Source organism: Loxodonta africana, chromosome 2 (genome assembly GCF_030014295.1).
Source record: "Loxodonta africana isolate mLoxAfr1 chromosome 2, mLoxAfr1.hap2, whole genome shotgun sequence".
Lineage (NCBI taxonomy): Eukaryota > Metazoa > Chordata > Mammalia > Proboscidea > Elephantidae > Loxodonta > Loxodonta africana.
In genome coordinates, this window is record NC_087343.1 from 173,001,380 (window position 1) to 173,028,224 (window position 26,845).

At 42.1% G+C, this 26,845-nt stretch overlaps 1 protein-coding gene across 2 annotated transcripts in view; it reads left to right on the top strand.

Moving 5' to 3' along the window:
- The window catches only part of ITK (IL2 inducible T cell kinase), an 81,681-nt gene that overhangs the window by 20,077 nt on the left and 34,759 nt on the right, over positions 1-26,845 (top strand). For both annotated transcript variants that reach the window (XM_064278825.1, XM_064278819.1), the window contains exons 2-6: positions 9,161-9,265; positions 10,795-10,876; positions 12,732-12,860; positions 17,401-17,441; positions 22,488-22,639. In XM_064278825.1, the coding sequence (XP_064134895.1) occupies positions 9,161-9,265; positions 10,795-10,876; positions 12,732-12,860; positions 17,401-17,441; positions 22,488-22,639 (509 nt within the window). The remainder of the gene's footprint in view (positions 1-9,160; positions 9,266-10,794; positions 10,877-12,731; positions 12,861-17,400; positions 17,442-22,487; positions 22,640-26,845) is intronic.

The following is a 26,845-nucleotide window of genomic DNA, read 5'->3' on the forward strand; positions in this document are numbered from 1 at the left end:
AAACTCGGATAAATGCTGTGTCTAGCTACTTTTACAGTGTAATCCAGGGAAAGTCTTCAGTGCACCACTTCCCTAGGTGGTTCTCCTAGAAAAGTTGTCTCTCAGCTGCTGCCTGAAATTCCATTGGCAAGGCTCCTTCTTGGCTAAGTCTGTGGTATCTGTCCAAATCCAAGGTCCCCCAGAACAAGCCAAGATTTAAGTTATCAGTGAGTTATACTACGGACTTATCTGGAGAAAATTTTAACAGGAGACTGAGAGAGAAAGCAGGAAGATAAAACCTTGTGAATATGAATGTGGCACAGTTGGGAGACCAGGAAACAACCCCTTTCATGGTTTCCCCCTGATTTTTACAAATAACGGACAAAATAAACAAATGACTCAAATTGTGAAAATCACCAGCTTCGCCAGTTGAAAGTTAATGTTGTCCTCCAAAATGGTGGCTCCTGATTACATGAATTATATTTGCAAAACAAAACCCCACAGAATATGTGGATAAACCCCCCAAAAAACCAAACCCAGTGCCGTCGAGTCGATTCTGACTCATAGCGACCCTATAGGACAGAGTAGAACTGCCCCATAGAGTTTCCAAGGAGTGCCTGGTGGATTCAAACTGCCGACCCTTTGGTTAGCAGCTGTAGCACTTAACCACTACGCCACCAGGGTTTCCGAATATGTGGATACATGCAGGCAAAAGAACAAGGTCTTATCTTACAGGCAGCATTTGGGGAAGGAAAAAAGGGAAAAGTCATGTATGAGTGGTTTGTCATTTGAGTGATTCAAATTTGCTAGTAGGTATATGAAGTTCTTTTAAGTTCTTAAAATAAGGCAGTGATTAAGGAACTATTATTATTTCCACTTTTAAAAAAATGAGGCAACTGAGAGGTTGAGACATGTCTTAGTTATCTAGTGTGTACCATAAGTGGGTGGCTTTAACAAATTTATTTTCTCACAGTTTAGGAGGGAAGAAGTCTGAAATCAGGGCAACAGCTCTAGAGGAAGGCTTTCTCTCTTGCGTTGATCCTGGGGAAAGGTCCTTGCCTCTTCAGCTCCTGGTTTCTGGTTCTTTGGAGATCTCCGTGTGTCTTGGCATCTATCTTCCCCCATCTCTGCTTACTTAATCTCCTTTTATTTCTTCTAAGAGGTTGACTCAAGACACACCCTACACTAATCCTGCCTCATTAACATAACAACCTATTCACAAATGGGTTTATAACCACAGGCTTCCCATTGCCCTTCAGTCAATTCTGACTCAGACAACCCTATAGGGTTTCCAAGGAGCAGCTGGTGGATTCGAACTGCCCCATAGGGTTTCCAAGGAGCAGCTGGTGGATTCGAACTGCTGACCTTTTAGTTAGCAGCCAAATGCTTAACCACTGCTGCACCAGAGCTCCAAAACCACTGGCACAGAGATTAGGATTTACAACCTATACTTTTTTTTCTTGGTGGGGGTCGGGGGGTACACAATTTACTCCATAACAAAACTCTTGCTTCAGGTTGCACAGCTGATAGGAATCAGGTCAGGATTCAAACCCAGGTCTGCCTGTCCTGGAAGCTTTCACCACTCTGCCATACCAGAGCACAAAGCTGAAATGCTGCTGTTTTTCAGAAAAGGTGAAGCCCTCTTTCCTTGGGTGGTGAACAGTCACTCTTTTATATATCTGGTGGATTAGCCAAGCAGCAATGGGGCCAGTGTTAAAGAGGAGCTTGTTTTTACTCCTAGGAACCAGGAAATGTGCTCCTGCGTTGAAATCCAGGAAATGTGGCACAAACAAAGCTCTGCAGGGCAAGACTTAGAGAAAACCAGTCACAAGAGTGATCCTTGAGCCTTGGGTGGGGGTAAGGAAAAGTCAAACAAATGCAAAGCCGTGAAGCATAGTAGTTAACTGTTCAGGCTCTGGAGTCAGGCAGAGCTGAGGTTGTATGCTGCTCTGCCAGGTACTCAGAGACCTGGCCTCTCTGAACCTCAATTTCCTTACCTGTAAAACCAATTATTTTATATTTTAACCAGTTGCCATTGAGTTGATTCTTACTCATGGTAACCTCATGCATGTCAGAGTAGAACTGTGCTCCATAGGGTTTTCAATGGCTGATTTTTTGGAAGTAGATCACCAAGCCTTTCTTCCGAGGCACCTCTGGGTGGACTCAAACCTCCAACCTTTTGGTTAGCGCCGACTGTGTTAACCGTTTGCATCACCCAGGAGCCCACAGGTAAAATGGGAGGAAAATACTTTGTAGGGTTGTGATTAAATAAGTTGGTGAGGTGAGTAAGCAGCACAGTGCCTCAAGTATAGGAAGTGCTCAAAAAAAGTTAGCGTCTTTATTTTGTTTTTTCTGTCTCTCTCTTTGAAACTGACAATCCATATTCTGTTTCATACAATATATTAACATAAAAAGAAAAGATCTCAAAGCTGCTTGCACAACCTTGCCTTTGTGCAAATACACGGGCATCGGCATCTCGTTGGGTTGTGTTTGACACATGCCAGATGTCCAGGGTGTAACAGTGGAAGATGAGGAGGCCATAACTTTGACCATGGCCAAGAAAAGAGGCCAGGCCAAGCACAGTCCTGTAACCCTCACCCCAAATGATGCAGACAGAGTAACAAGTAAGAACGAGGGCAGGATTTACTTGGTCGCTGTCTTTCTCTGGTGGCTTTTGTGTGGTTTCTTTGGAGGACTTTATGCTGGCATTTTCAGGAATAGCACAGTTGTTTGGGATGATTACAGACAATCAGCTTTTCCCAGAGATTGAACTGTGTTCACCTCATTGACTGGCTGTTCCCCAGTGCCTGGTGGGGGTGCACAGCTGGTCCTGTTGCTACCAGTGTTGGGTCTTGTGTTGACTGAGGAGAACTGGACTCAGGGCCTTTGGAGAAAGCCTGCCAATGCAGAAAGGATTATGAGGGGGAAACCAAGCACTCATTTGTTAATAAGAGAGTTTCGATAATGGGACAGGAGACCCATTTCAATAGAACAGCAGCCTTGATTGAAGGCTCGCCTGTCAGACTGTTAAGGCACAAATGTCTCTTAAAATCCATGTCTGAAATCAACAAATATTAAGAAATCAAAGGAGATCTTCTGGAATTTAGTGGAGAAATCTTCCTTGGAAATCGTGGAAACACACTATTCAATATGGTGGCCACCAGCCACACGTGGATACTGTGCACCTGAAATATGGCTAGTTCAAATTGAGATGTACTGTGAAATGCACAAAAAAATCTTTACATTAAAAAAAAAAATATTCCATTACTAAGTTTTCTATTTTGGTTACATGTAGAAATGATAATATTTTACATATATTGGGTTAAACAAATATATTCAGTTAGATTGTTTCTTGTTGCTTTTTTTAATGTGGCTACTAGAAAATTTTAATTATATATATGGCTCACATTTTAATTCTGTTGACCAGCACTGCTTTGTTGTTGTTACCGTTAAGTGCAGTCGAGTCCGTTCTGATCATAGCGACCCCAAGAACAACGGAAAGAAACACTGCCCAGTCCTGTGCCATCCTCACAATCATTGCTATTTGAGCCCATTGTTGTGGCCACTGTGTTGATTCATCTTGTTGAGGGTCTTCCTCTCTTTTGCTGACCCTCTACTTCACCAAGCATGGTGACCTTCTCCAGGGACTGGTCCCTCCTGATAACATGTCCAAAATAAGCAAGACAAAGTATCACCATCCTCGCTTCTAAGGAGCAGTCTGGCTGTACTTCTTCCAAGACAGATTTGTTCGTTCTTCTAGTAGTCCATGGTATATTTGGTATTCTTTGCCAACACCATAATTCAAATGCATCGATTTTACTTCGGTCTTCCTTATTCATTGTCCAGCTTTCATAGGCATATGAGGCAATTGAAAATACCATGGCTTGAGTCAGGTGCACCCTAGTCCTCAAAGTGACATCTTTGTCTTTTAATACTTTTTAAAGAGGTTTTTGCAGCAGATTCGCCTAATGCAATATGTTGTTTGATTTCTTGCTGCTTCCATGGGTGTTGATTGTGGATCCAAGTAAACTGAAATTCTTGACAAATTCAGTCTTTACTCTGTTTATCATGATGTTGCTTATTGGTCCAGTTGTGAGGATTTTTGTTTTCTTTATGTTGAGTTGTAATCCATACTAAAGGCTGTAGTCTTTGATCTTCATCTATAAGTGCTTCAAGTCCTTTTCACTTTCAGCAAGCGAGGTTGTGTCATCTGAATATCGCAGGTTGTTAATAAGTCTTCCTCCAATACCGATGCCCCATTCTTCATATAGTCCGGCCTCTTGGATTATTTGCTCAACAAACAGATTGAACAAATACAGTGAAAGGATACAGCCCTGATGCACACCTTTCCTAATTTTAAACCATGCAAAATCCCCTTGTTCTATTCAAACAGCTGCCTCTTGGTCTATGTACAGTTTCCTCATGAGCACAATTAAGTGTTCTAGAATTCCCATTCTCTGCAATGTTGTCTGTAATTTGTTACAATCTGCAAAGGAGAATGCCTTTGTATAGTCAATAAAACGCAGGTAAACATCTTTCTGGTATTCTCTGCTTTCAATCAAGATCCATCCGACATCAGCGAGTATATCCCTCATTCCACTTCCTCTCCTGAACCCCGCTTGAGTTTCTGGTATTCCCTGTGGATGTACTGCTGCAACTGCTTTTGAATTATCTTCAGCAAAATTTTACTTGCCTGTGGTATTAATGATACTGTTCAATAATTACTGCATTCCGTTGGATCACCTTTCTTTGGAATGGGCACAAATATGGATCTCTTCCAGTTGGTTGGTCAGTTAGCTGTCTTCTAAATTTTTTGGCATAGACGACTGTTGCATCTGTTTGTTGAAACGTCTCAGTGGTATTCTTTCAATTCCTGGAGCCTTGTTTTTTGCCAATGCCTTCAGTGCAGCTTGGACTTCTTCCTTTAGTACTATCAGTTCTTGATCATATGCTGCCTCCTGAAATGGTTGAACGTCAACCAATTCTTTTTGACAATGAATGTCATAATGTTCCTCTTCAATTTGTTATTTCCAGCATGGTAGACCATATGATAGTCTGATTCAAAATGGCCAATAACAGTCTATTTCAGCTCACGAATGCCCTAGGATATTTATCTTGATGCATTCCATTTCATTTTTGACAACTTCCAGTTTTCCTAGATTTGTGCATTCTGCATTCCACATCCCACTTATTAATGGATGTTTGCAGCTGTTTCTTCTCATTTCGAGTCATGCCACATCAACAAATGAAGGTCCCAAAAGCTTGACTCTATCCATGTCATTAATATTGACTCGCTTTGAGGAGGCAACTCTTCCCCCGTCGTATTTTGAGTACCTTCCAACCTGAAGGGCTCATCTTCCAGCACTACATCGGACAATGTTCTACTGCTATTCATAAGGATGTCACTGGCCAATTTTTTTAGAAGTAGATTGCCAAGTCCTCTTTCCTAGTCTGTCTTGATCTGGAAGCTCCACTGAAACCTGCCCACCATGGACAACCCTGCTAGTATTTGAAATACTGGTGGCATAGCTTCCAGCAGCATCACAGCAACGTGCAAGCCACAGTACAACAAACTGACAGACAAGTGGTGGAGCGTTGCTTTAGAACTTCACAAAGCATTTTTTTTCTTTCGTATTCATAACTCCAGTTAATAGTTACCTCCACTTTATGCCCTGATTACAAAGGTCTCAGGCTGTCAACCACCCTTACTTGTCTGTGTGCAGCATATTGTACTACCTGCATTGAATGAATGATCTTATCTAACCCTCATAACAATCTTATGAAGCGTGTTTATGTTATCTTTCCTGGTTTTTCAAACGAGAAAAGTGAGGCTTACAGAATTTAAATGACTTGCCCAAGGTCAAGTAAGTAGCAGTGGCAAGATTTGAACCATGTCTTTCTGATGCCAAGCCCTGTAGATTCTCTGGTTAATACCTGGTTAAAAATTTGTCCACCTAAAAAGCTATGTCATGCTTTGAAACGTGCTCCAGCAAGTAGTCAGCAAATCTGAGCTGTGGTTGCCACCTTATCAACTGTGCTACCCTGGGTGAGGCGCTTGACCTCTTCAACCTCACTTTCCTCATCTGTAAAATGGGGATCATTCATGCAGTTATTTTTTCATTCCATGAACATTTGTTATTGTGCTAAGGTCTGGTCAGGTATCCACAAGGGCACACAAGATGGTCATGAGAAGTAAACAAAATCCAGTATGAAGATTTTACAAACTAAAATACACTGGTAATAGCAATGACAAATTGCACTTAACCATTTTACATGACAATAGGCCTCACATTTTTGTTTTATGTTGCAAAAGTTGGGGGTAACCAAAATTTACGTCATAGGGATGAAGAAGTACGTGAAGAACCTAAAAATATTCAGAATCAGTAGAGAGAAGTTGGTTGTTAGAGATGGCCTTTTCTACAATGGAGTCCCATTGCTCTCAAAATTAAAGCCAAACTCCTCACCTGGATGATCTGGCCCTTAAAGACCTCTTCCGGTGTCACTTTGCCCTGGCAACACGGGGCTCCTTTCTGTTCGTTGAATGCAGCCAGCACTTTTCCACCTCTGAGCTTTTGTTCTTTCACTGTTCCTTCTGCAAGGATGCTCATTTCCCCAAACCTTTCAGATCTGGCTCCCTTTTCAACTTTCTGATCTCAAATGCCCTCTCTCCAGAGAGGCTTGCCCTGACCACAAGATGATCACATCAAACTTTTTCTCTTTACCAACCAAACCAAACCAGTTGCTGTTGAGTTGATTTCAATTCGTGGCGACCTCATGTGTGCAAAGTAGAACTGTGCTCTATAAAGTTTACAAGGCTGTGACCTTTTGGAAACAGATAGCCAGGGCTTTCTTCAGAGGCACCTCTTTACAGCAGTTGTTTATTGCCTGCCTTCTCAGATTGTGAGCTCCAAGAGAGTGTCTTATCATCTTCATCGCTCTATTTCCTACAGTCAGAAAAATGCCTGGCTTAACACTGACCTTTAATAAATATTTCCTGGATGGCTAAGTGCATTAGCCTTAAATCTGATCAAGATTGTTTTAACTGTGTTCCAACTTGGTGCCTTCATTCATCACATCCTAACTAAGAACTCCCCTTTCGCCCTGCCCCTGCCAGCCAGCCACTGTGCTTGGCAGTGGGCCATGGTAGTGCACGTCCTGGCCTGTACTCTCAGGGAGCTCTGGCATCAGGGGGTTCCAAAGATAAAATTGTCTGCAAACAGAGTTGTTGTTATTACTGCCATGAACTTTTTGTTTCATTTCATTACGCAGCTAAGGAAATAACCCAACAGGGTTCGAATAACAAGGTAACCTCAAAGTTCAGGCTCCCTGTTTACCCATAGCTGCAGACGGTGGTTGTAAAGGCAGCTCCCTGTGCCCTTCTGTTTTTGAAAAACAGATTAGCCATTCCAAAGAACTATGATTATGGGCAGAATCAGGGCTTGTTTTTCTAGCTGTGGGAGACTCCAAAAGAGAAGGTAGTAGGAGTTCAAAGGGCACATGTATTTTCAGAGGTTTTAAGGGCAGACAGACCCATTAGTAACATCATTACCTTACAAAAGCAAGTAGTAGACCACTGTGTAGAGCAGATGCTCATTTTTGTTTATATATAGCCTATAAACATGTGGGGAAAAGAAGACTACATTTCAAAAGATTAACCTTGACTGTCTAAGGGGAGTGGAAAGGGTCAGATAGACATTATAAATATTTTCTTCACATATGTTCATATCATTTGATTTATTATAATGAACATGGATAGATTGTGTATTTTCAAAATGAGTTTTTTCTTTTTTTTAAGAAGATGGAAAAAGAAGCACCACAAAACTTCCCTGTATTAAATAGGGAGTACTTTGCACATGGTGACTTTTTTCATCTCGGTTCTGTGTCTCAACTACTAAAGCAAAAAACCTACATCCAGGCTGGGTTGAAAAAATAGAATACACAGACTGAGCTCAGTTCTGGAGAATCTGATGGTGTCGTGGCTCCCTGAATACCAACCGAGTGCATTGCTATATCACGACTCACTTTTGTGATAGTTAGAACTTCCTTGACCTCTTTAATTGGAAGAGCACCCTTTACTGAGAACACTTATTATGATTCAAGTCATCTGTTTACATCATCCCATTTTATTCTCCAATCAACCCTTAAAATGTAGGTATTATTATCCTCACTTACCAGATGTGGAAACTAAGGTTGGGAGATGTTGGATGAATTGCCCAAGGTCACAGAACTAGTCAGAGGCAAAGCCTAACCTCGAACCTGACCCTTTCCAACCCTGTGCCCATTTCATCACCAGTTACTACTTCCTTATAAAGGATATGGTGTAATGAGGTATTTTGCAACTGGTTTCATAGCTGAATTAAATTTTGTTCTCAATGACAGCCTAATTCTGGGCACCTGTGAAAGGCTACTGTGCTCTGAAAGGCTGCTATGCTCTAAAAGGCTACTATGCTCCTAACTAGCCTTCCTTGGAGCCTGATAGTTCACCAATAGAATCTATCCCACGAGGTAAGGCATCGTCTTCCCTGTGATCCACTCTCCAAGTACGAGGACCCTTAGAAATGGATAACATGTAATAACATGTAGCACATTATAAATCATGAACAGCATCATGTGAATTAGTTATCAGTGAAATATATCTGGCAAGAGCCCAAGGAAGTGAAAAATGGGTACTATTTGATGTGGGGGAGGGTGGGATAGAGAAGGGATAATTATACAGCAGGGTCAGGAGTGTCTGTAGGAGTCATTGTGTGACTCTGGATAATTAAGGGACATAAAGAAGCAAGATATAGAACAGGAATGTTCCCCTAAAATTATACATCACCACGTAGCTCAGGCCTGAGCTCAATTTACAGTGCTATTAAATAAGAGCAGAGAAATTCGGCACACATGTGGTTCAGTGCTGCCGTTTGTTGTGAGGACAGTGGGGTATAAGACATCTTACCTCAATGAGTGGAAATCAGCCACCCCATCAAAAAAGACAATTCAAAGGTCACGTCGTCCAGGAGTCTGCTGACATTGTCTCTTTCAGGCACTGAGAGCCAGCAGGCAGCTTCTGGATATTTGCCAGACCTGGTTTACAAAGGTAGTGGATCTTATCCAGTAATGGATTTCTAGAAGCAATCCAAATGGAAGTAGCCTATCTTCTCTCTTGTTTAAATGGGGTGTGCTTTTCTCCCCACAGAAAAAGCGCACCTTGAAGGGCTCCATTGAACTCTCCCGAATCAAATGTGTTGAGATTGTGAGAAGCGACATTAGCATCCCATGCCACTATAAATACCCGTTTCAGGTAAGCCCGTCAGGCCCAAGAGGGCTGGCTCCCCACTCCCTAGACTATGGTTAAAACCCTCAGCCATTGTAAGACAAGGTCGGGAAGGAATGACTCCAGTCTGGTGTTAAAGCTGAGACCAAGCCCTTAAGAGGGCTTCTGTGTTCTTATAATAAGTGACAGATTCATTCATTCAACAAAGATTAAGCGCAAAATCTTGAAAACATCTGTTCTCATTCTCTTTTCCCTTATGTCTTCCCTACCTCAAGGAAAGTCCTAATTACTCGGCCCTTGGGGGAGGAAAAAGCTGTCATCAAGGGCTGCAAGCCCAATATTCTTCAAGTCCAGTTTGCTGTATGGTTTGGGGCAACAGATTGAAATCCTTGGTTATAAATTGCTTGGAGGTTCGGGGGTAAGAAGACTCAGACTTTACAATCTGGGAGCCTCCTGGAACTGCATCATCCAATACAGCAGCCACTAGCTACATGTGGCTATTTATATTTAAATGTAAATTAATTAAAATGAAATAATATTAAAAATCAAGTTCCTCGGTCACAGTAGTCACATTTCACATGTTCTTTAGCCACATGTGGCTAATAGCTACCACATGGAACAGCACATATATAGAACATATCCATCACTGTAGAAAGTTCTAGTGGACAGAGCTGGTTAAGGATCTCTTAGAGGCTGTAGGTCATGGCATTTTTTAAATCTTGTTACCACTCTTGGAGTTTATAGCTTTGTAGGAGTGGATATCTCCTTGCATATCCCAGGGCATTGTTCCAGCTTGTCAACCTAACGGATGAATATCCCTTTTTAATCTGGCATAAAGAAGGATTTTTTTCCTACTAGAGAAGTGACCCCGGTGAGTTGGAGGTTTTAGAACTGAAAGTAAAAGGAATGGCATGTATTTTCCAGTCTTTAAGACCCCATGACAATTGAGGGCATGAAAAAAAACTGGTAAAATACAAAGAAGGTCTGTAGTTTAGTAAACAGTGTGGTATCCAGGTGAATTTCCTGGTTTTAAAGCTGTGCTAGGGTTATGAAAGGTGTTATCACTAAGGAAAGCTAGGTAGAGTGCGTGGGAACTTTCTGTACTATTTTTGAGACTTCTTGTGTGTCTTCAACGATTTCAAAATAAAAGAAACTTTTTTAACCTATTTGTCCACTTGTCATCTAATATCTTATTTTCTCCCATGCCAGAAAGATTTTTTTTAATCACTGAAAAATAAATATGAGAAATAATCGTGCCATTCAGTCAAGAGGAGAACTTTCGCCTAAGAAGTCAAGCCACTGTTTTAATGTAACGATTGCTTACTGGTGGCACAAATCTGTGAGGAGCAGCCTGTGTTGCAGAGGCTCACCCTGTATCTGCACAACCCCCAAACACCTGGGTAAAAGTCACCCCAGTTCCTTAACCACCCAGATGTTTGCCTAGATGATGACAAACCTCTGAGACCCAGCCCTCAGCCCAGTAAGCCAGGTGGGCGTGTGGCCAGTTTTTGGTCTCAGGACATACTGCTCACCTTGACTCTGTGTGCTGTCTCCAGGTCGTGCATGATAACTACCTCCTGTATGTGTTTGCTCCAGACCGCGAGAGCCGGCAGCGCTGGGTCCTGGCCCTCAAAGAAGGTGAGTAAACTCCTGTAAAATTGAGTCCCTGCCACTCCCTTGATCCTATAATGGGCTTCGGTTCTACACTAGAATAGAGTATGATTTGGGAGTAGCTGATGGTCAAGCACTTCTCGCTTTTGGTGTTTGTGGAAGGTCCCAAGTTTGCCACTGGGCCCTGGAGGCAGCAAATCCTGTAACATGGGGCTGGCCATATCCAGCCTACCACTTGTTTTTGTAAGGTCTCAAGCTAAAAATGTTTTTTATAGTTTTAAATGGTTACATAAATACCTACATAATATTAACCAGGCCCGTAGACAGCACCCAATAAATGCTACCTAGCTTGTTTTTTCAGATCATTAGCAAAGGTATTTCTTAAATCTTGCTTTCTTGTCGGCATAATTAGGCTAACCAGCCTGGGGCTTAAGTATATGGGATGGGAAGCCAGGCAGCTCAGGTGAAAATCTCAGCCCTACTAATTATGAAGTGTGTGACCCTGGTCACGTTATGTGACCTTTCTGCATTTCCATTTCCTCAGCTACAAATTCCGACTGATAACCTCCCTTTTTGTTTTGGTGGAAGGTCCCAAATTTTCCCCTGGACCCTAGAGGCAATAAATAGTATAGTACAAGAGTCAGCCAAATCCAGCCCATTGTTTTTGTAAGGCCCCAAATTAAGAAGGGTCTTTATAATTTTTAATGGTTACATTTTAAATGGTTATATAAGTACAGCCCTGTTGGTGAAGTGGTTAAAAGCTCAGACTGCTAACCAAAAAGTTGGCAGTTTGAATCCACCAACCACTCCTTGGAAACCCTATGGGGCAGTTTGACTCTGTCCTATAGGGTCACTGTGAGTCGGAATCAACTCGGCGACATACAACAACAACAAGTACACAGGGTTGTTGTGAGAATCAAGTGAGTCAGTACGTAGGAGGCACTTAGAACAATACCCGTCCCCAAGAAAGCACTCGGTCAGTATTACTATTACTTCTGTTTAGCACTGGATTTGCCAAGAGAACTGGGTTCAAATATTAACCTGTCTCTACTCTACGGCAACAACAACAACAAAGGAAACGGATGGGTATGAAAGCAAGTCATCTGAAATCTCTGGAGCCACAATAGCTGTATCTGAAAAAATGAGAATAAAAATCTGAGTCCCAGCTTCTTTCACAGTTGTTGCCTCAAACGGGGCCCCGATAGGCAAGGCCGGGCAAACTAGAAGGTGCTCAGAAATAGAGGACTCATGGAGAACTGAACACACACATTAAAGTAAAATGTAATCAGAAAGGTCTCACTATGCACCCTCAAGGGCAGACAGCCTCAGCGGCTGTCCATCTGTGCAGGACTTTTACTCAAAGGATCTTAAAGCTGGAAGGAACATAAGGAAGTAGCTAGCTAGCTCTGCAGGTTTTAGACTTTTTTTTTTTTCATCAGCAGAGCCCAGCTTTTTTTTTTTTTTCCTACCAAAATCTTACTTCAAAGCCACAAACCTAGAAGGGACGAAAGCCAGGTTCCTGTGGTTGAAGGTGGGAGAGGTGAAGATGTCAGAATCCCACCGACTCGGGCTTCCCATCACCCCTGAGACACTTTCGTGGAGCCCACTGATCAGTCTAACAACCTCATTGCACAGCAGGAAAACTGAGGCTCAGAGGAGGGTTTGCCCATCCTAAGGACATACTTGAGGCAGAGCCAAACCCAGATCTGATAATGCCTAATTCTAACATGACTTTAGCTGCCCAGGTAAAAGGCCATTTGACTGTCTCTACGAATAATCACCCAGACTCACATGGCAGGGTCAAATCCCAAGGAGTTATGAAGGTGGTGCCTTGATAGACTAGCCAAGAAATAATTCTTCTTTTGGTGCCAATCCCTTTCAGAAACAAGGAACAACAACAGTTTGGTATCCAAGTATCATCCTAATTTCTGGATAGACGGGAGGTGGAGATGCTGTGCCCAGTTGGAAAAGCTTGCAGTAGGCTGTGCTGAGTACGACCCAACCAAGAACGGTAAGAGACTAGGGAATTCCTTTCTTCTTTTTGAAATGATTGACCTCTGTGCTCTTAGGTAGTTAACAGCTCTCTGGAGTGTCAGGAACCGGATAGAAAATTCTGGGTTTTCAGAATTTTCTGAGGGGAATCATCTGCTTCCACCACTAGTTTGCTGATTTTTTTTTTTTTTTCCTCTCATCTCAAAACTAACTTCTTTATAGCTCCGTGCTACTCAAAGCATGGTCCTTGGATAAGCGGTATCAAAATGACCTGGGAGCTAGTTAGAAATGCAAATTCTCTGGCCTCACCCTTGACCTACTAGATCAGAATTTGTGTTTTCACAAGATCTGCCGGAGATTTGTATACGCAGTAAGGTTTCAGAAGCACTGCTCTAACCCTTCCTGTAAGGAAATGTGGATGGCATTACTTAAATACCATTGCTGTTACTTCCCATCAGGTCAGCTCTAGCTCATGGCGACTGTCTTGGTCATCTAGTGCTGCTATAACAGAAATACCACAAGTGGATGGCTTTAACAAAGAGAAGTTTATTTTCTCACAGTCTAGTAGGATAAAAGTCCAAATTCAGGGCGTCAGCTCCAGGGGAAGGCTTTCTCACTTTGTCCTCTCTGGAGGAAGGTCTTTCTCATCAATCATCCCCTGGACTAGGAGCTTCCCCGTGCAGGAACCGCAGGTCTAAAGGACATGCTCAGCTCCTGGTGCTTCTTTCTTGGTGGTATGACGTCCCCCTCTCTGCTCCTTTCCCTTTCCTTTTTATCTCTTGAGAGATAAAAGGTAGTGCAGACCACACCCCAGGGAAATTCTGTTTACATTGGATCAGGGATTTGACCTGGGCAGGGGTGGTGTTACTGTCCCACCCTAATCCTCTTAAACATAAAATTACGAACACAAAATGGAGGACAGCGGCCATACAATACTGGGAATCGTGGCCTAACCAAGTTGACACATATTTTGGGGGGGACACAATTCAATCCATGACAGCAACCCCATGTATAACAGAACAAAATATCACCCAGTCCTGTACCATCTTCACAATCATTGATATGCTTAAGTCCATTGTGGTGGCCACTGTGTATTTTGAGTGCCTTCCAACTTAGGGGGCTCATCTTCTAGCACTATATCAGACAGTATTCTGTTGTGATCCACAGGGTTTTCATCGACTGGTATTTGGAAGTAAATCACCAGGCTTTTCTTCCTAGTGTGTCTTAGTTTGGAAGCTCTGCTGAAACCTATCTACCATGGGTGACCCTGCTGATATTTGAAATACTGGTAGCATAGCTTTCAGCATCATAGCAACAGGCAAGCTACCATAGTATGATAAACTGACAGACAGCGATGGACTTAAGTATCAGAGACAGCCTTTATGGGTATATAATACTATTTATTCACAGTGGCATCACATCATTCATGTGTTCAATTACAATGAATTCAGCTGTATGCACTTGGAAGGGGAGTAGGGAAAGGAAGTAAAAAAAAAATCTTATTTTCCCAGCTCCCTTTCAGACTTGCCCTTGACCTCCACAGTCTCAGAGAAAATGAGGCCACAGCTCAGTCTAAGTGTAAAGTGAAAACAAAAGTTAGTTCTTGGTCTTTGTGGTCAAAGGCTCAGGTCATGGGAATTTAAGGGCAACTCAATATTAACTTCTATGCTGATTGTGAAACCTTAAATGCCCAATAAAGTGCACCTCCACTATTATGGGATTTTACATGTATCATGCTCTCAGGGAAGGAGGTGTGATGTTAAAGAAAAGGAAGCCCTGAGTAGGTCAGTCTGCTCGAGGTCACATAGCTAAGAAGTGCTCTGCAAATCCATTGGTGAATAGGAATGATGGCCCATATGGATTATTTTGCTTGTATTCCCTTCTCCCCTCAACCCCTCTTACCCAAGTTACCTTTTCACCTCTATCAATTTATTTTTTGCACTAAAACTTAATACCTCTGATTGATGACCCTAGGCGGATGTGCTAAACATAACATGTGGACTGGTTTTCTGCAGTTTCCTGAGTCACAGCCCTTCTTGGTAACACTTTAAAAACCACCACTTCTCATCTTCCATCTTGGGAGAGAAAGTCGTTTGAGTCTACCAGTCGTTTGGCCCAGAAGAATAATATTTATTAAGTTTTAGAAGGCAGGGATTCTCTTTATTAGCCCTGTTGACCATGTCTTGCTTAAAAAGCCCAGTATTTAACGAAAAAGAAATGGAAGGTTTTATGTGGGTGGAATCCACCGCAGTAATAAGATGGTATGGACTTGTCCCAGTGAGTGAAAGACCTTTTCCAAAGCCAAAGATCTGATCTTCAAATTCCTGGCAGCACCTTGCTGTGGGACTGCTGGTAAGTCACTTGGCCCTAATGTCCTCATCTCTAAAATTTTAGGGGAGGTTTTAGGAGGCCTAGCATGAAATAATCTCCAAGCCCATTTTCAATTCTGAAATTCTTTGAATCTGTGTTTCCATTTTGCAATTTTTACCATTCACACATTGCAGCTATTCCTCTCTTCTAGGGTACACAGTATTTCCCCGAACGGAGTGGTAGACACATGACTGAGGTGTTAGGAGCATCTGAGTGACTCACCAGGACTACTCTTAGGGAGGGCAGGGGGCCGGTCATGCTGAGCTCTTCGCCATGAGAACCCAGGGCCTACCTCTTGTGGTCACTTCCAAGGGTGCACCATGCATTTGCTTAGCTAGTGGTCCTGTTCTTGTATTGCCACCTTCTGCCATTTTCCCCTCTGAACATCTCATTCTACCCTCTTTGAAATTGCTTAAATTACTCCACGTACCACAGTTTTGACAGCATTTGGAGCAGAACTTCAAGAAGCGTACTGCACTGTAAACATAGCACACGGGCATCTGCTCTGGGTGAAAGCGCGTTGGGTTCATAACAGCACAGGGTCTAAGAGTGCGAGGCTTCAGAGTGAAAAACACCTGAGTCCCAACCGCATATCGCTTTAATCTCTCTGGGCCTTTGAGCCAGTTTCCTTATCTGTAAAATGAGGGTAATGATAAGTAACTACTTCATGGAGATTGTTGGGAGATTCAACTATTTTTGGAATGCTCTTAGCACAGCTGCTGGCATTTAATGAGCTCTTGATAAATGGTAACTGTGTCAACTTTTTTGTGAACAGGAGAATTTAAAGGCTTATAGCGCTACAGACAGGAGTGTGTGTGTGTGTGTGCATATGTGTTGGGAGGTGGTTAGATAGCCTGGGAAGAAGCAGAGGTGGTTGAACAAAAATGAGTCCTATTACACCCAGCCCACAGCAACACACATTTCTGTGGTGAGAACTGGCCCTGATCCTTACCACATACTAACTGCACCCAGAGGGAGGGAAGGGAAGGGCAAAGCCAGAGGAAGAAGAAAGAGAGAACAGTCACAGAATGTTCAAGGTTGGAAGGGGCCCAAGGCCATATAGCTCATTTGTAGTGTAGCTGGGATTAGAACACAAGTCTCCTTGTGGCAATTTGAGTGCTGAATAGGAGCCACAGTTTCTATTATGTGTGTTTTCCTTCCCACCCTTCTTCTCTGTTAATTGCATACCCAAGTCAATACCCCATCCTGCTCTTGCTTAAGGACTTGCACAGGGGCTGGGCCCCAGAATCTCCTCTGCCATATCCTCTACGTGGGGCTATCTAACTCAAAGTTAACCACACGCCAATTCGAGGAGCTCACTGCCTATCTTTGTAGCCCATCTCCTTCTTGTCTCTAATTATTAAGGCATCTTAAGCCGAAACCTGTGCACTGCCTGCCAGACCCACAGACACACAGCTTTGGTCCATTGATTCCAGGCCTGTCCTTTGAAGCGTCACAAAGGAGAAATAGTGAGAGACAGAAAGGAAGGAGACAGCGAAGAGAGGAGAGAGAAGGAAAGGAGGAGAAAGTAGGGAAAAAGAGAAAGAAAGAAAGAGGGAAGAGAGTGAGGAGAGTAAGGGGGGAGAGACAGGGAGATACAGAGATAAAAAGAGAGAGGGAGACATGTTGCAGGGTTCTGTTTGGGGGAAGCAGCAAGAATACATATTCAGATGCCGAAGGCAACTAAAAATGGATTCCACCCTCTCAAAAAGCAGTACAGTGGCCTCTCGCCTCTTCCACCCCCTCCTCAAGCCACAACAACATCACTAAGCCAGTGAGTCACTGTCCCCTTGAGTCACCGGTTCCCACTCCTGGGTTTAGCAGATGCCAGGTACATTCATGGAAGTCTTTGCATCTACCAGGGAGGGCACACGCCTAACCCTTCTGTCAGACCCTTTGGTTTAGGCTTTTCCTAGGGATACAAAAAGTAAGAGGCCCAGAATGTTGACGTCTAGAAGTTTCTGGTACCTCCTAGAAAAGGGAATCAGGAACCAGCAGGCTGAAAGAAATTAAACAGCTTCTAACAGTGCCAATTTTGGTTTCTCTGTGTCTCCTCATCTCCTTCTGGCCCCTTTTCTTGTCTTGTTCTCCTTGGGGCCCCTTTTCTCTGAAAAGCCCCCTGGCTGCTCACCTCCGGCTGGGCTCATTTAGTTTCATGCTCATTTCTTTTTCTGTTTTTCTTGTTTCAGCTTCAAAGAAGCCTCTTCCTCCTACTCCTGAAGACAACAGGGTGAGTGAGCTCTCAAGCTCCAGGCGCGGGTGGGCCCACGGCGCTGCAGGCTGCTTGGCTGGCATGTTCCCACTCGCATTTCCCCTCTGTCTGCCATGGCTCTCAAAGCAGGGTGAATGTAGCAGACAGTCGTGACTCAGTTGTACTCAATACATTGGGTTTCTTGGGACTGAATTGTCTCATGGGTCTGTTCATGTGACAGGACCAGTTGGCTAAATCACCTCACTTTATCCACTCAAACACTTGTTATCAAGCTGCGTTGCTACCACATGGTCACTTTGGGGGGAAAAAAAAAAACAGCTCATGTCTATATAAAGTTGTGTGTTTATGCCTTGACATATAAGCACTTTGAAGGCATATGTTTGATAATACTTTACATTTTTAAAGCACTTCCACTTTATTATCTAGTTCGATACTCCCTGCTCTGCCCCCTTCAAATGGTTATAATTTTTTTCTTGTCTTAAAGTTTAGGAAATGAAGCCCCAAGAGAGGTTTCGAGTCTTGCCCAAGGCACTCAACAACTTAGTGGTAAAGCTAGTAGGATAAAGAGTATTTGGCGTGGTGGTCTTTCACTCTAGCGGTAGTTAGTTCTCAAATGGTAGTACACAGACCAACAGAATTGGCATCACCTGGAAGCTTGTTTAGAGTCCTACTGGCATAGTGGTTAAGAGCTCAGGCCGCTAACCATAAGGTTGGCAGTTCGAACCTACTAGCCACTCCTTGGAAACCCTATGGAACAGTTCTACTCTGTCCTATAGGGTCACTATGAGTTGGAATCGACTCAAAAGCAATGGGTTTACTTTTGGTTTTTTTTGAAGCTTGTTTGGAATACAAATTCTCAGGCCCCATCCTAGATCCACTGTATCCAAAACTCTGGGGATGAAGCCCAGGGATCTGCGCTTCAATAAGCCTCCAGGTGATTCTGAGGCACGCTTAAGTTTGAGAACCATTGGCCTATGGTACACTGAGTCTCATCACTTAGATAACATAGAACCCATCTGGGAAAGCTTATTCTGTCAATGAGACAAAAAAATAAATATGAGAGTGAAGAATCGGGCCTCACTTTACGGTCATATTGACACCAGTAGCCGCATTGGAGCTGACCAGTTGCTGTGGAGCCAGTTCCAACTCATGGTGACCCCGTGTGTGTCAGAGTAGAACTGTGCTCCACAGGGTTTTCAATGGCTGATCTTTCAGAGGTAGATCATCAGGCTTTTCTTCCCAGGTACCCCTAGGTGGACTTGAACTTCCAACCTTTTGATTAGCAGCTGAGCCTGTTAACTATTTGCACCACCCAGGGACTCCCCACGTTTGAGTAAAAAAAGTACCTGCCCTTTATTCCAGAACCTACTGATTCTGCTTCCTCATCCTTCTTCTGGAAGGATGAGCTTTGCTTTTTTCCCTTCAGCTGACATGGTGACATTTCAAATCTGGCAGCTTCCCCATGCAAATAGGCTCTGAATCTTTAACACCTTGGGCTGGTTTTTAGATCTGTCATCAGCCTGCCCCCATCTGCAGGGAAGAAATGTATGTAAACTGTAGCAGAAAATGAGCTCCCTTTCCTCTTCTTTCATTGATCATCTAAAAAATATTTTCACACCTTCCTTGAACATATGGTTTGGGATCCCACTGCCCCAGATCGCAGATGGTTCCTCCCATGTCCCACAAAATCACATATGTAGCTCTTTGCTCCCATCTTATTTTTAGCATAAATGAAGGAAAAAGACAGAAAATGCTGCCAGTCTGTTTTTTCTTGGCCCATGTCATCTGGCTTTTCAAGCTTCTTAAAGGAGCAGTGTCGATACTGTTTTGAGCATTCCGACCACAAGGGTTTTGTAATCATTGTTTTGATTTTAACCACACATCCATTTCAATGTTTCTCTTACTTTGAGCCACTGAAATTCATTTCTCTCTTTGCCTTCTTGTTCTGTCCCCTAAGTGCTGATGGCATCTTGGGTTGGCATATAGGAAAACTGTTTTTTAATTCAAGATCTAAGCTAACAGGCCTAACATTCTGTGTGAGGGAAACGATGGGATAGGGTTAGTTCACCAAAGGGTAAGGGTGGCTGTTTTTTGGTCAGGATGGAGACTATCCATGATCAGTGTAACCGACAATTCCAGGCCTCTAGCCCGTTTTTTTTTTTAGCCCGTGGGTGGAGCCCTGGTTGTGCAGTGGTTAAAGCAATTGACTACTAACCAAAAGGTCGGCAGTTCAAATCTATCAGTTGCTCCTTAGAAACCCTATGGGGTGGTTCTACTCTGTCCTATAGGGTTGCTATGAGTCAAAATTGACTCGATGGCAATGGGTTTGGTTTGATCTGGTTTCAACCTATGGATGAAAACAAGGTCATGTGTACATTGAAGGCCAAATTCCAATTCCTCTTGGCCCCCATTGCATACCTGGGAACTGAGCTGGTCCTTCAAGGCCTCTCCCAATCTTGGTTTCCTGAGAAGCCACTCAGGAACATGCCTGTCTCTGTCTTTTCTCCCTGCCTTCCTGTTAAGACACTCTATCCCTGCCACTGCTACCTGAACTCTCTGGGAAAGCCTTTCTCAGTTCAGTGGGCCTCTCCCCAGCTAAAAGCAGACCAAGCACTTGGAGGTCGGGGCTGTTCTGAGGCCTGTAGCAGATTGGCTGGGAAACAGTCCTCTCATCTACTTCCTCCCTTCCCTTATCGCCTAGGCCCCAACCATTCCTTCTTGAACCCAGAGTCTCACAGTCTCCCCAAATGCTGTCCTTCCATTTTCTCACTCTAATCTAGTGATTCTCAACTCTATCAGACCTAATGCCCCTTTTATAACAAATATTTTATAAATTCCCATTTATTATCCTGAAAAGAAATTCACAGATAATAGAACTTACCTAAACACCTAATTTCTAGAAATCAGTAAATGCTCTCTCTGTAATTTAAAAAAGTAAATGAGATTAAACACTCAAAAAAATAAAAGGAAAATAATTTACATAAAGTAATATATATTTCTGTATATAAATATTGAATCATGACTATACTGGAAGACATAATGAAATAGTCAATTGCTTGCACGTGTAGGTAGAACTCCAGTAAATTTACCAGCTCAGATGTGGACTGATACAGGAATATTGTATCGGTGACTCAAATACAGTGTTATCATCTGTGATATGATTTTCCAAATGGTGAGCAGCTCTTGGTAAAGTTCAGTAACAAAACCGAAGTTTGGTAAACTGAACCAAGTATAATCTTCCCTCAATGTACAGGTAGATGTATTCCTGGAAAACCCAGTACTTTGTATAGGGTAGATGTAGGATCTAGGCTCAGATTATCATTATGTAGTATAATTGTAAACGGTTTCTTAGCACGTGAATGTCTAACAGGAAAGGTCCCTGCATGGTGCAAATAGTTTGCACTTGCCTTCTAACGATAGGTTGGTCGTTTGAATCGACCCAACGGTGCTGCAAAAGAAAGGCCCAGCAATCTGCTTTGAAAAGATCACAGCCATTGAAAACCCTGTGGAATGCAATTCTACTCTGAACTGTAGGGTGGCCATGAGTCAGAATCAGCTTGTTGGCAGTGAGTTTGGCTTTGGTTTTGGTCAAACAGGACATTTAAAGGTTGTACAGAATATGGGACACTGCAGAATGTTTTGTATTCCTGGCCATCACGCACTAAATGGCGTTACCGTACCATACCCATTGCCATCAAGTCGATTCCAACTCCTAGCGACCCTATAGGACAGAGTAGAACTGCCCCATAGGGTTTCCAAGGAGAGCCTGGTAGATTCAAACTGCCGACCTTTTGGTTAGCAGCCGTAGCTCTTAACCACTATGCTGCTTAGCACACCTCAATGTTTGTAACACTCAAAATACTCCCAAAGATGTCCAAAATGTCCCTTTTGGGATGATACCACCATAATCTGAGAATTGCTGCTCTGACCTTTCTAGTTAGAGGGATGAATCAGTTAGTTGAGATGGATACCAAGCCATTTCTCCCCTTTATCTTCTTCAGGTGTCCTGGAATGCAATTCTTCCCTCCATTAGCTCTTAGAAGGAAAGCCACAGGCCATTGACTCATGTCTATAGGTACACCAAGACACAGCAACTTCACAAGCTCCACAAATATCTGGATTTCAAATGCCAGTCTGGGCTAAGCTAGGATGACACACTACATCAGTATGACCAGCCTTTTCTTTTTTAGCTTCATTATTTTTATGCTGCCAAATGCCACAATGTACTCAGAGAACTGTGATTTCTCCAGCATTAAATCACCTTTTAGCCAGCAATCTCAATCTCTTCCCATATTTACTCTTCCAAAAAATATGCCAACCAGTAGCAAGTATGCCCATCCTGAACTCTTGTGACTGTTTGCTTTACATTCTCTTCTTCGTCTTCTCAGTATCTCGTCTTAAGAAAGGTACTGAGGAGTAGAGATATGAGTGAAAGAACGCCCACAAGAGAAAGAAGGAAGACCATGTGCTTTAGTGAAGAAGGCATTAAGACTAAGTCACCTCTAAACTTGGCCACATCCATTTTCCCACCTGTGCCTCAGTTTCCTCATTCAAAATGAGTTGCATAAAATGATCTCTCACAGGCATTCTAGCTCCAATAATCTATAATCCTATTGATCTGGACAACCCACAGATCAAATCAGCAAAGCATCAACTGAACGATTTAGTATTGATTGCATTACCTTCCCTCCAAATACAATGCTTCCGGCAGGCAGACTGCAATGTGTGGCGTGGTGCACATACAGAAACCAGCAGACGCTTGTGAAAAGCATGTGACTGCCTGGAATTCACTGTGGTCAGAATTTACTGCGCAGAATGAGAGGGGCGATGAATCCCAGCTCCTTACTGTGTATGTCTCATACTCAGCTGCATAATTCTAACACATAAAGAGAACCAACTGGAAGAAGGCAGATTGCTTCAGTGAATATCCCGGTGGATTATAGCAACTGGTGTGTTGATCTAGCAGACTCAGGAGCAAGTAACAGCTCAAGAATTTGCTAACCCTGTTCTGCATTTTACCTCCTTTTCATGTATTTGCTCGATTTTGTTGTTCCTTTCACCCAGCGGTCACTCCAGGAACCTGAGGAAACCTTGGTCATTGCCTTGTATGACTACCAAACAAATGACCCACAGGAACTCACACTTCGCCGCAATGAAGAGTACTACCTGCTGGACAGCTCTGAGATTCACTGGTGGAGAGTTCAAGACAGGAATGGGTAAGGAACTTCTGTGGTTACTGCGGAGTCTCTGGGTGGTATAAACCTTTAATGCTCCTGGCTGCTAACTGAAAGGTTGGAGATTTGAGTCCACCCATAGGCACCTCGGAAGAAAGGCCTGGCAATCTACTTTGGAAAAATCAGCCACCGAAAACGTTATGGAGCACGGTTCTGCTCTCACACACATGGGATTGCCATGAGTCAGAGTCGACTCGACGGCAACTGGTGGTTACTGTTCCAGGGTGTGAGGCGTGGTAGGGACTAAGAAAACACCAGAATGATGTGTGTCACTTCTCTCAGAGTGATCACTATACTGAGTTAGGAGAAGAGAACAGAGGCAGGAGGAAGAGGGAGGAAGAGGAAGTAGCTGAGGGGAGTTTTTCCTCTTCTCAGAAGTGGTCAGGAGGCAGTCACTTGCTATGCTTGCTCCATGTACCCTATCTCAAGCACTCTCATCTAAAAATCCCCCGGGTTTTTTCACTGACATCCACAGTTTGGGAGATGGGCAACTTTTTTTTTTTTTTTTTTTGCAACGCACTATTGTTCTTGAGTGTTTAAGTGAGTAAGGATGAAGGTACATGCCGTTGTGAAGAGCTTATTTTTGGTGGGAAGAAAGGCATGTAGAGGTGGTGCAGATTGGGTATATTAAGAAGTATCAGAAAGAAGATAGTAAGATTTAGTTACAAGCACGACCATAGAACTAGCCAGCCAAATGGTTCATGGAGAAAGTAAAGTTGTGCAGATATTAATTGACCACTATAGAATTTGTGTATAGAAAAATCCTATGAGCCTTTACCTAATGTGAAATACAATGTAATTACTGTTACTAACCTTCAGAATGCTCGGGAATGTATACGACTTTGATATTAGTGCCTAGTTGAAATCTATCAGATTCACACTATATCATTTTCCTGTCTTAATATAACAGGCATGTACCCATGCCCTGAAATATTCTTGAGAATCTAACTTCAACGACTGCATAAATCCAGCATGTAAATGTACCATAGTTTAACAAATTCCCTCTTTTTGGGCATTTTGACTGTTTCTAAGATTTTGCAAATATTAATAACACTACAATAAACACCCATGTGTATTAATATTAAGGGTTTAAGCACATTTAAAGTATTGGGGTTATTATTAATTAAAAATACAAAAAAGACAAAGAAAGTGTCCCATCATTGTAGCATCTGGATACCTATGTCAATAATTTATTAAAACAAACAAACCCAAAAATACTACGAGCACAAAGACACATATATGAAAAATAAGCCATCTTCCTTCCTCCCCACATCAACTCCAAAAGTAATTACCATTAACACTTTTTTGTGTATCCTTGGGAAAAAAAATTATTCACATACAAATCCCCAAAAAAAAACACTGCCATGAGTCGATTCTGATTCATAGCGACCCTACAGGAAGGACAGAGTAGAACTGCCCCACCAGGTTTCCAAGGTTGTAATCTTTACAGAAGCAGACTGCCACATCTTTCTCCCAAGGAGTAGCTGTAGGTTCAAACCTCTGAACTTCTGGTTAGCAGGCAAGCGCTTCAGCCACTGTACCACCAGACTTCCTCATATATAAATACACCTTTTTTTCATTTACGCACTAAACCTACATTCCTGCTCTTCATTTTGCTTTTAACTGTTAATGACGTGCAGACCTACCTCATTTTTTAAATAATTGCATAGTGTTAGAATGTATGATTGTATATTATAAGTATTTAAGGAATCTTTCACTGCAGAACATGAAGTTTTCAGCTTTGTTTTCTTTGTTTGCTATTTCAGTCAAGGCCCCGAAATTAAGGTCTTTGCTTGTGTATCTTGGCAGTCTTTTGAGACTATATATTTATCTACAGGACATATTTCTAACTGTGGAACTATTGAGTCCGAGTATATGATATCTTAGTTTTGATAGGTATTTCCATCAAAAAGTTTGCCAGATTTACATACCCACCAATAGGTTTATGGGAATGCTTATTTTGCTCCATTCTCACCAATACTGAGTATCATTAAACTTTAAAAAAAAAGCCAATTGGATCGATTTTAAAAAGGGGTGCAAATATCTTTTTTTTATTTTTTTTTTTTAGGGGGTACAAATATCTCTAAGGTTATATTTACATACACCAAAATTTACGTTTTGGAGAGCTAGGTAATATGTGATCAAATCAAGAACTGTTTGGGAGGCAGTGCAGCTTAGTAGCTAAGAATAGATCCCACAGACCCTCATGAGGAACCCTGCTCCCCAGCTCCCCCATGGAGGCAAATTAGGCTGGTCACATGACCTTTCATTGCCCATTGTGGGGAGACCTGTATCAGGAACAAGCTCCAAGCTGCCTGTATCTACAAACCCCGGAGAAACTTACTCAGAAATTCACCAGTTCAAAAAAAAAATTGTTTTTAACTAAAAAAAAAAAAAAGAAAAGAAAAATTAATTCACCAGTTCAATCAACTGACATTTAGCACTGCTAATGTGCCAGGAAATTTCTTCTCCTAGGTCTTACTTCCCCAAATGACAGTTTACCCTTAGAACAGTGGTTTTGTGGAAAGGCTCAACTCTTGGCACTTCAAAGAACATCAAAGAGGACACCTCAGGGGCCAATCTGCATTGTGGGAATTTCCCGGCGTTACTTTGTAATAGTGTGGTATGGTGGAAAGTACACAAGATGGGGAGACAGGAGATTTGAACTTTAATGTTTGGACAGTTACTCTTGTTGTGTGTGTCTTTGGACAAGTCACTTAGCCTCAGTGAGTCCATTTCCTTATCTGCAAAATGTCAATGACAATATCAACTTTATCTATCTCACAGTGTTGAGAAATCTATGAGATGGTGAAAGTAAAAGGGCTTCATAAGTTCTATATTATATACAAGGGAAAAAAATTATTATCATTGATGCCTATAACCCAGCTTTAGTTGGCATATTAAAACACAGTAATTCTATTTGAAAGGAAACATGTTTTTTTTTTTATCTATTAATATAGCTGTAAACACATGGTATGGCAAAGAGAGACATAATTAAGGGGAATTCAAAAAAAGAGCTACAGAAGGAATGGCAAATAATTTTCAAACAAGCTGTTTCCCATCAACTGGCAGTGGCTGCCTTGGGTACCATGATAAGGATGACCTTGAGGTTCAATGTCCAATTCCCCAAAAAGAGTGTGCCATGATAGATTGGCAATGTCTGCCACAGGCACAAGGTACAAGATAATTATCTTGTATTTGGCATCTCTATTCTTGATTTTGTCACTCTTCCCAAAATAATTCTGTGAAATACATTACACATTCCCCATTATACATAATCACTAGTCTGACAAATAGCCCTATTCTGCAAAAATAAATAAATAAAACACTTTATGGAGTTAGAAGCAAGAAACTCTCAGGCATTCTTTTGTAGTTTGGCAGAGTCCAACTTAATGATCATCTAATTTAGGTTCCTCGTTTTACAGGTACAAAGTCAGAGGCCCAGAGAGCAGAAGTGGCAATGTTCTCACCTTGTGGAATTAAATGAGACTATGAATGTGAAAGTGCTTTGGAAATGACAAAGCTACACACAAATATAAAATATTTTGCTATTCTTATTAGTGTCTTTATCCATGCTTCTTTGTTTATGCACAATTACTAATTCTTGCTCAAAAGTGACGCCCCCACAAACCCAGCCTACTTCATTCTGTTTTCTCATATTTATGCCATTTATATCTGAAGGAGGTTAACTAATAACAACTATTAGAGAGGCCTTGAATTAAGAAGCTTATAATATTGACTGGTGGTATCTTTTTAGGACCTGTGGTTGGAAAGTAATTTTTTATATTTTAATTATTTTGGCTTCATGACTATGAAACATTGGCACTAAAGTGGAAAAAATACTGATTGTCACATATGAAAAAAAAATGTTTCCTTATAGAAAATAGAGACTGAACATTAATCTTTTTTTCCAGTAGAGGAAATTTCACAGTGAGGAGAGCAGCAAGCCAAGCTTTTAAAATAAAATAGCCACTTCTTATTTTTATGGTTCATGTATTAGTGGTGAAGCCTCTTGCCTTTAACAGATAGCAGGTGTTGTTATTTTTACCAGTTCTTTTATTCCAAAACTTTAAAGTATGTTCTTAGTAATGACATATGTGAGACTTCCACATCTTTAATTTTTAGTGGATTAAATGTGTAACAAAAAAATGTGTGACAAAAAAATGTGAAAATTAGGTCAAATTAACC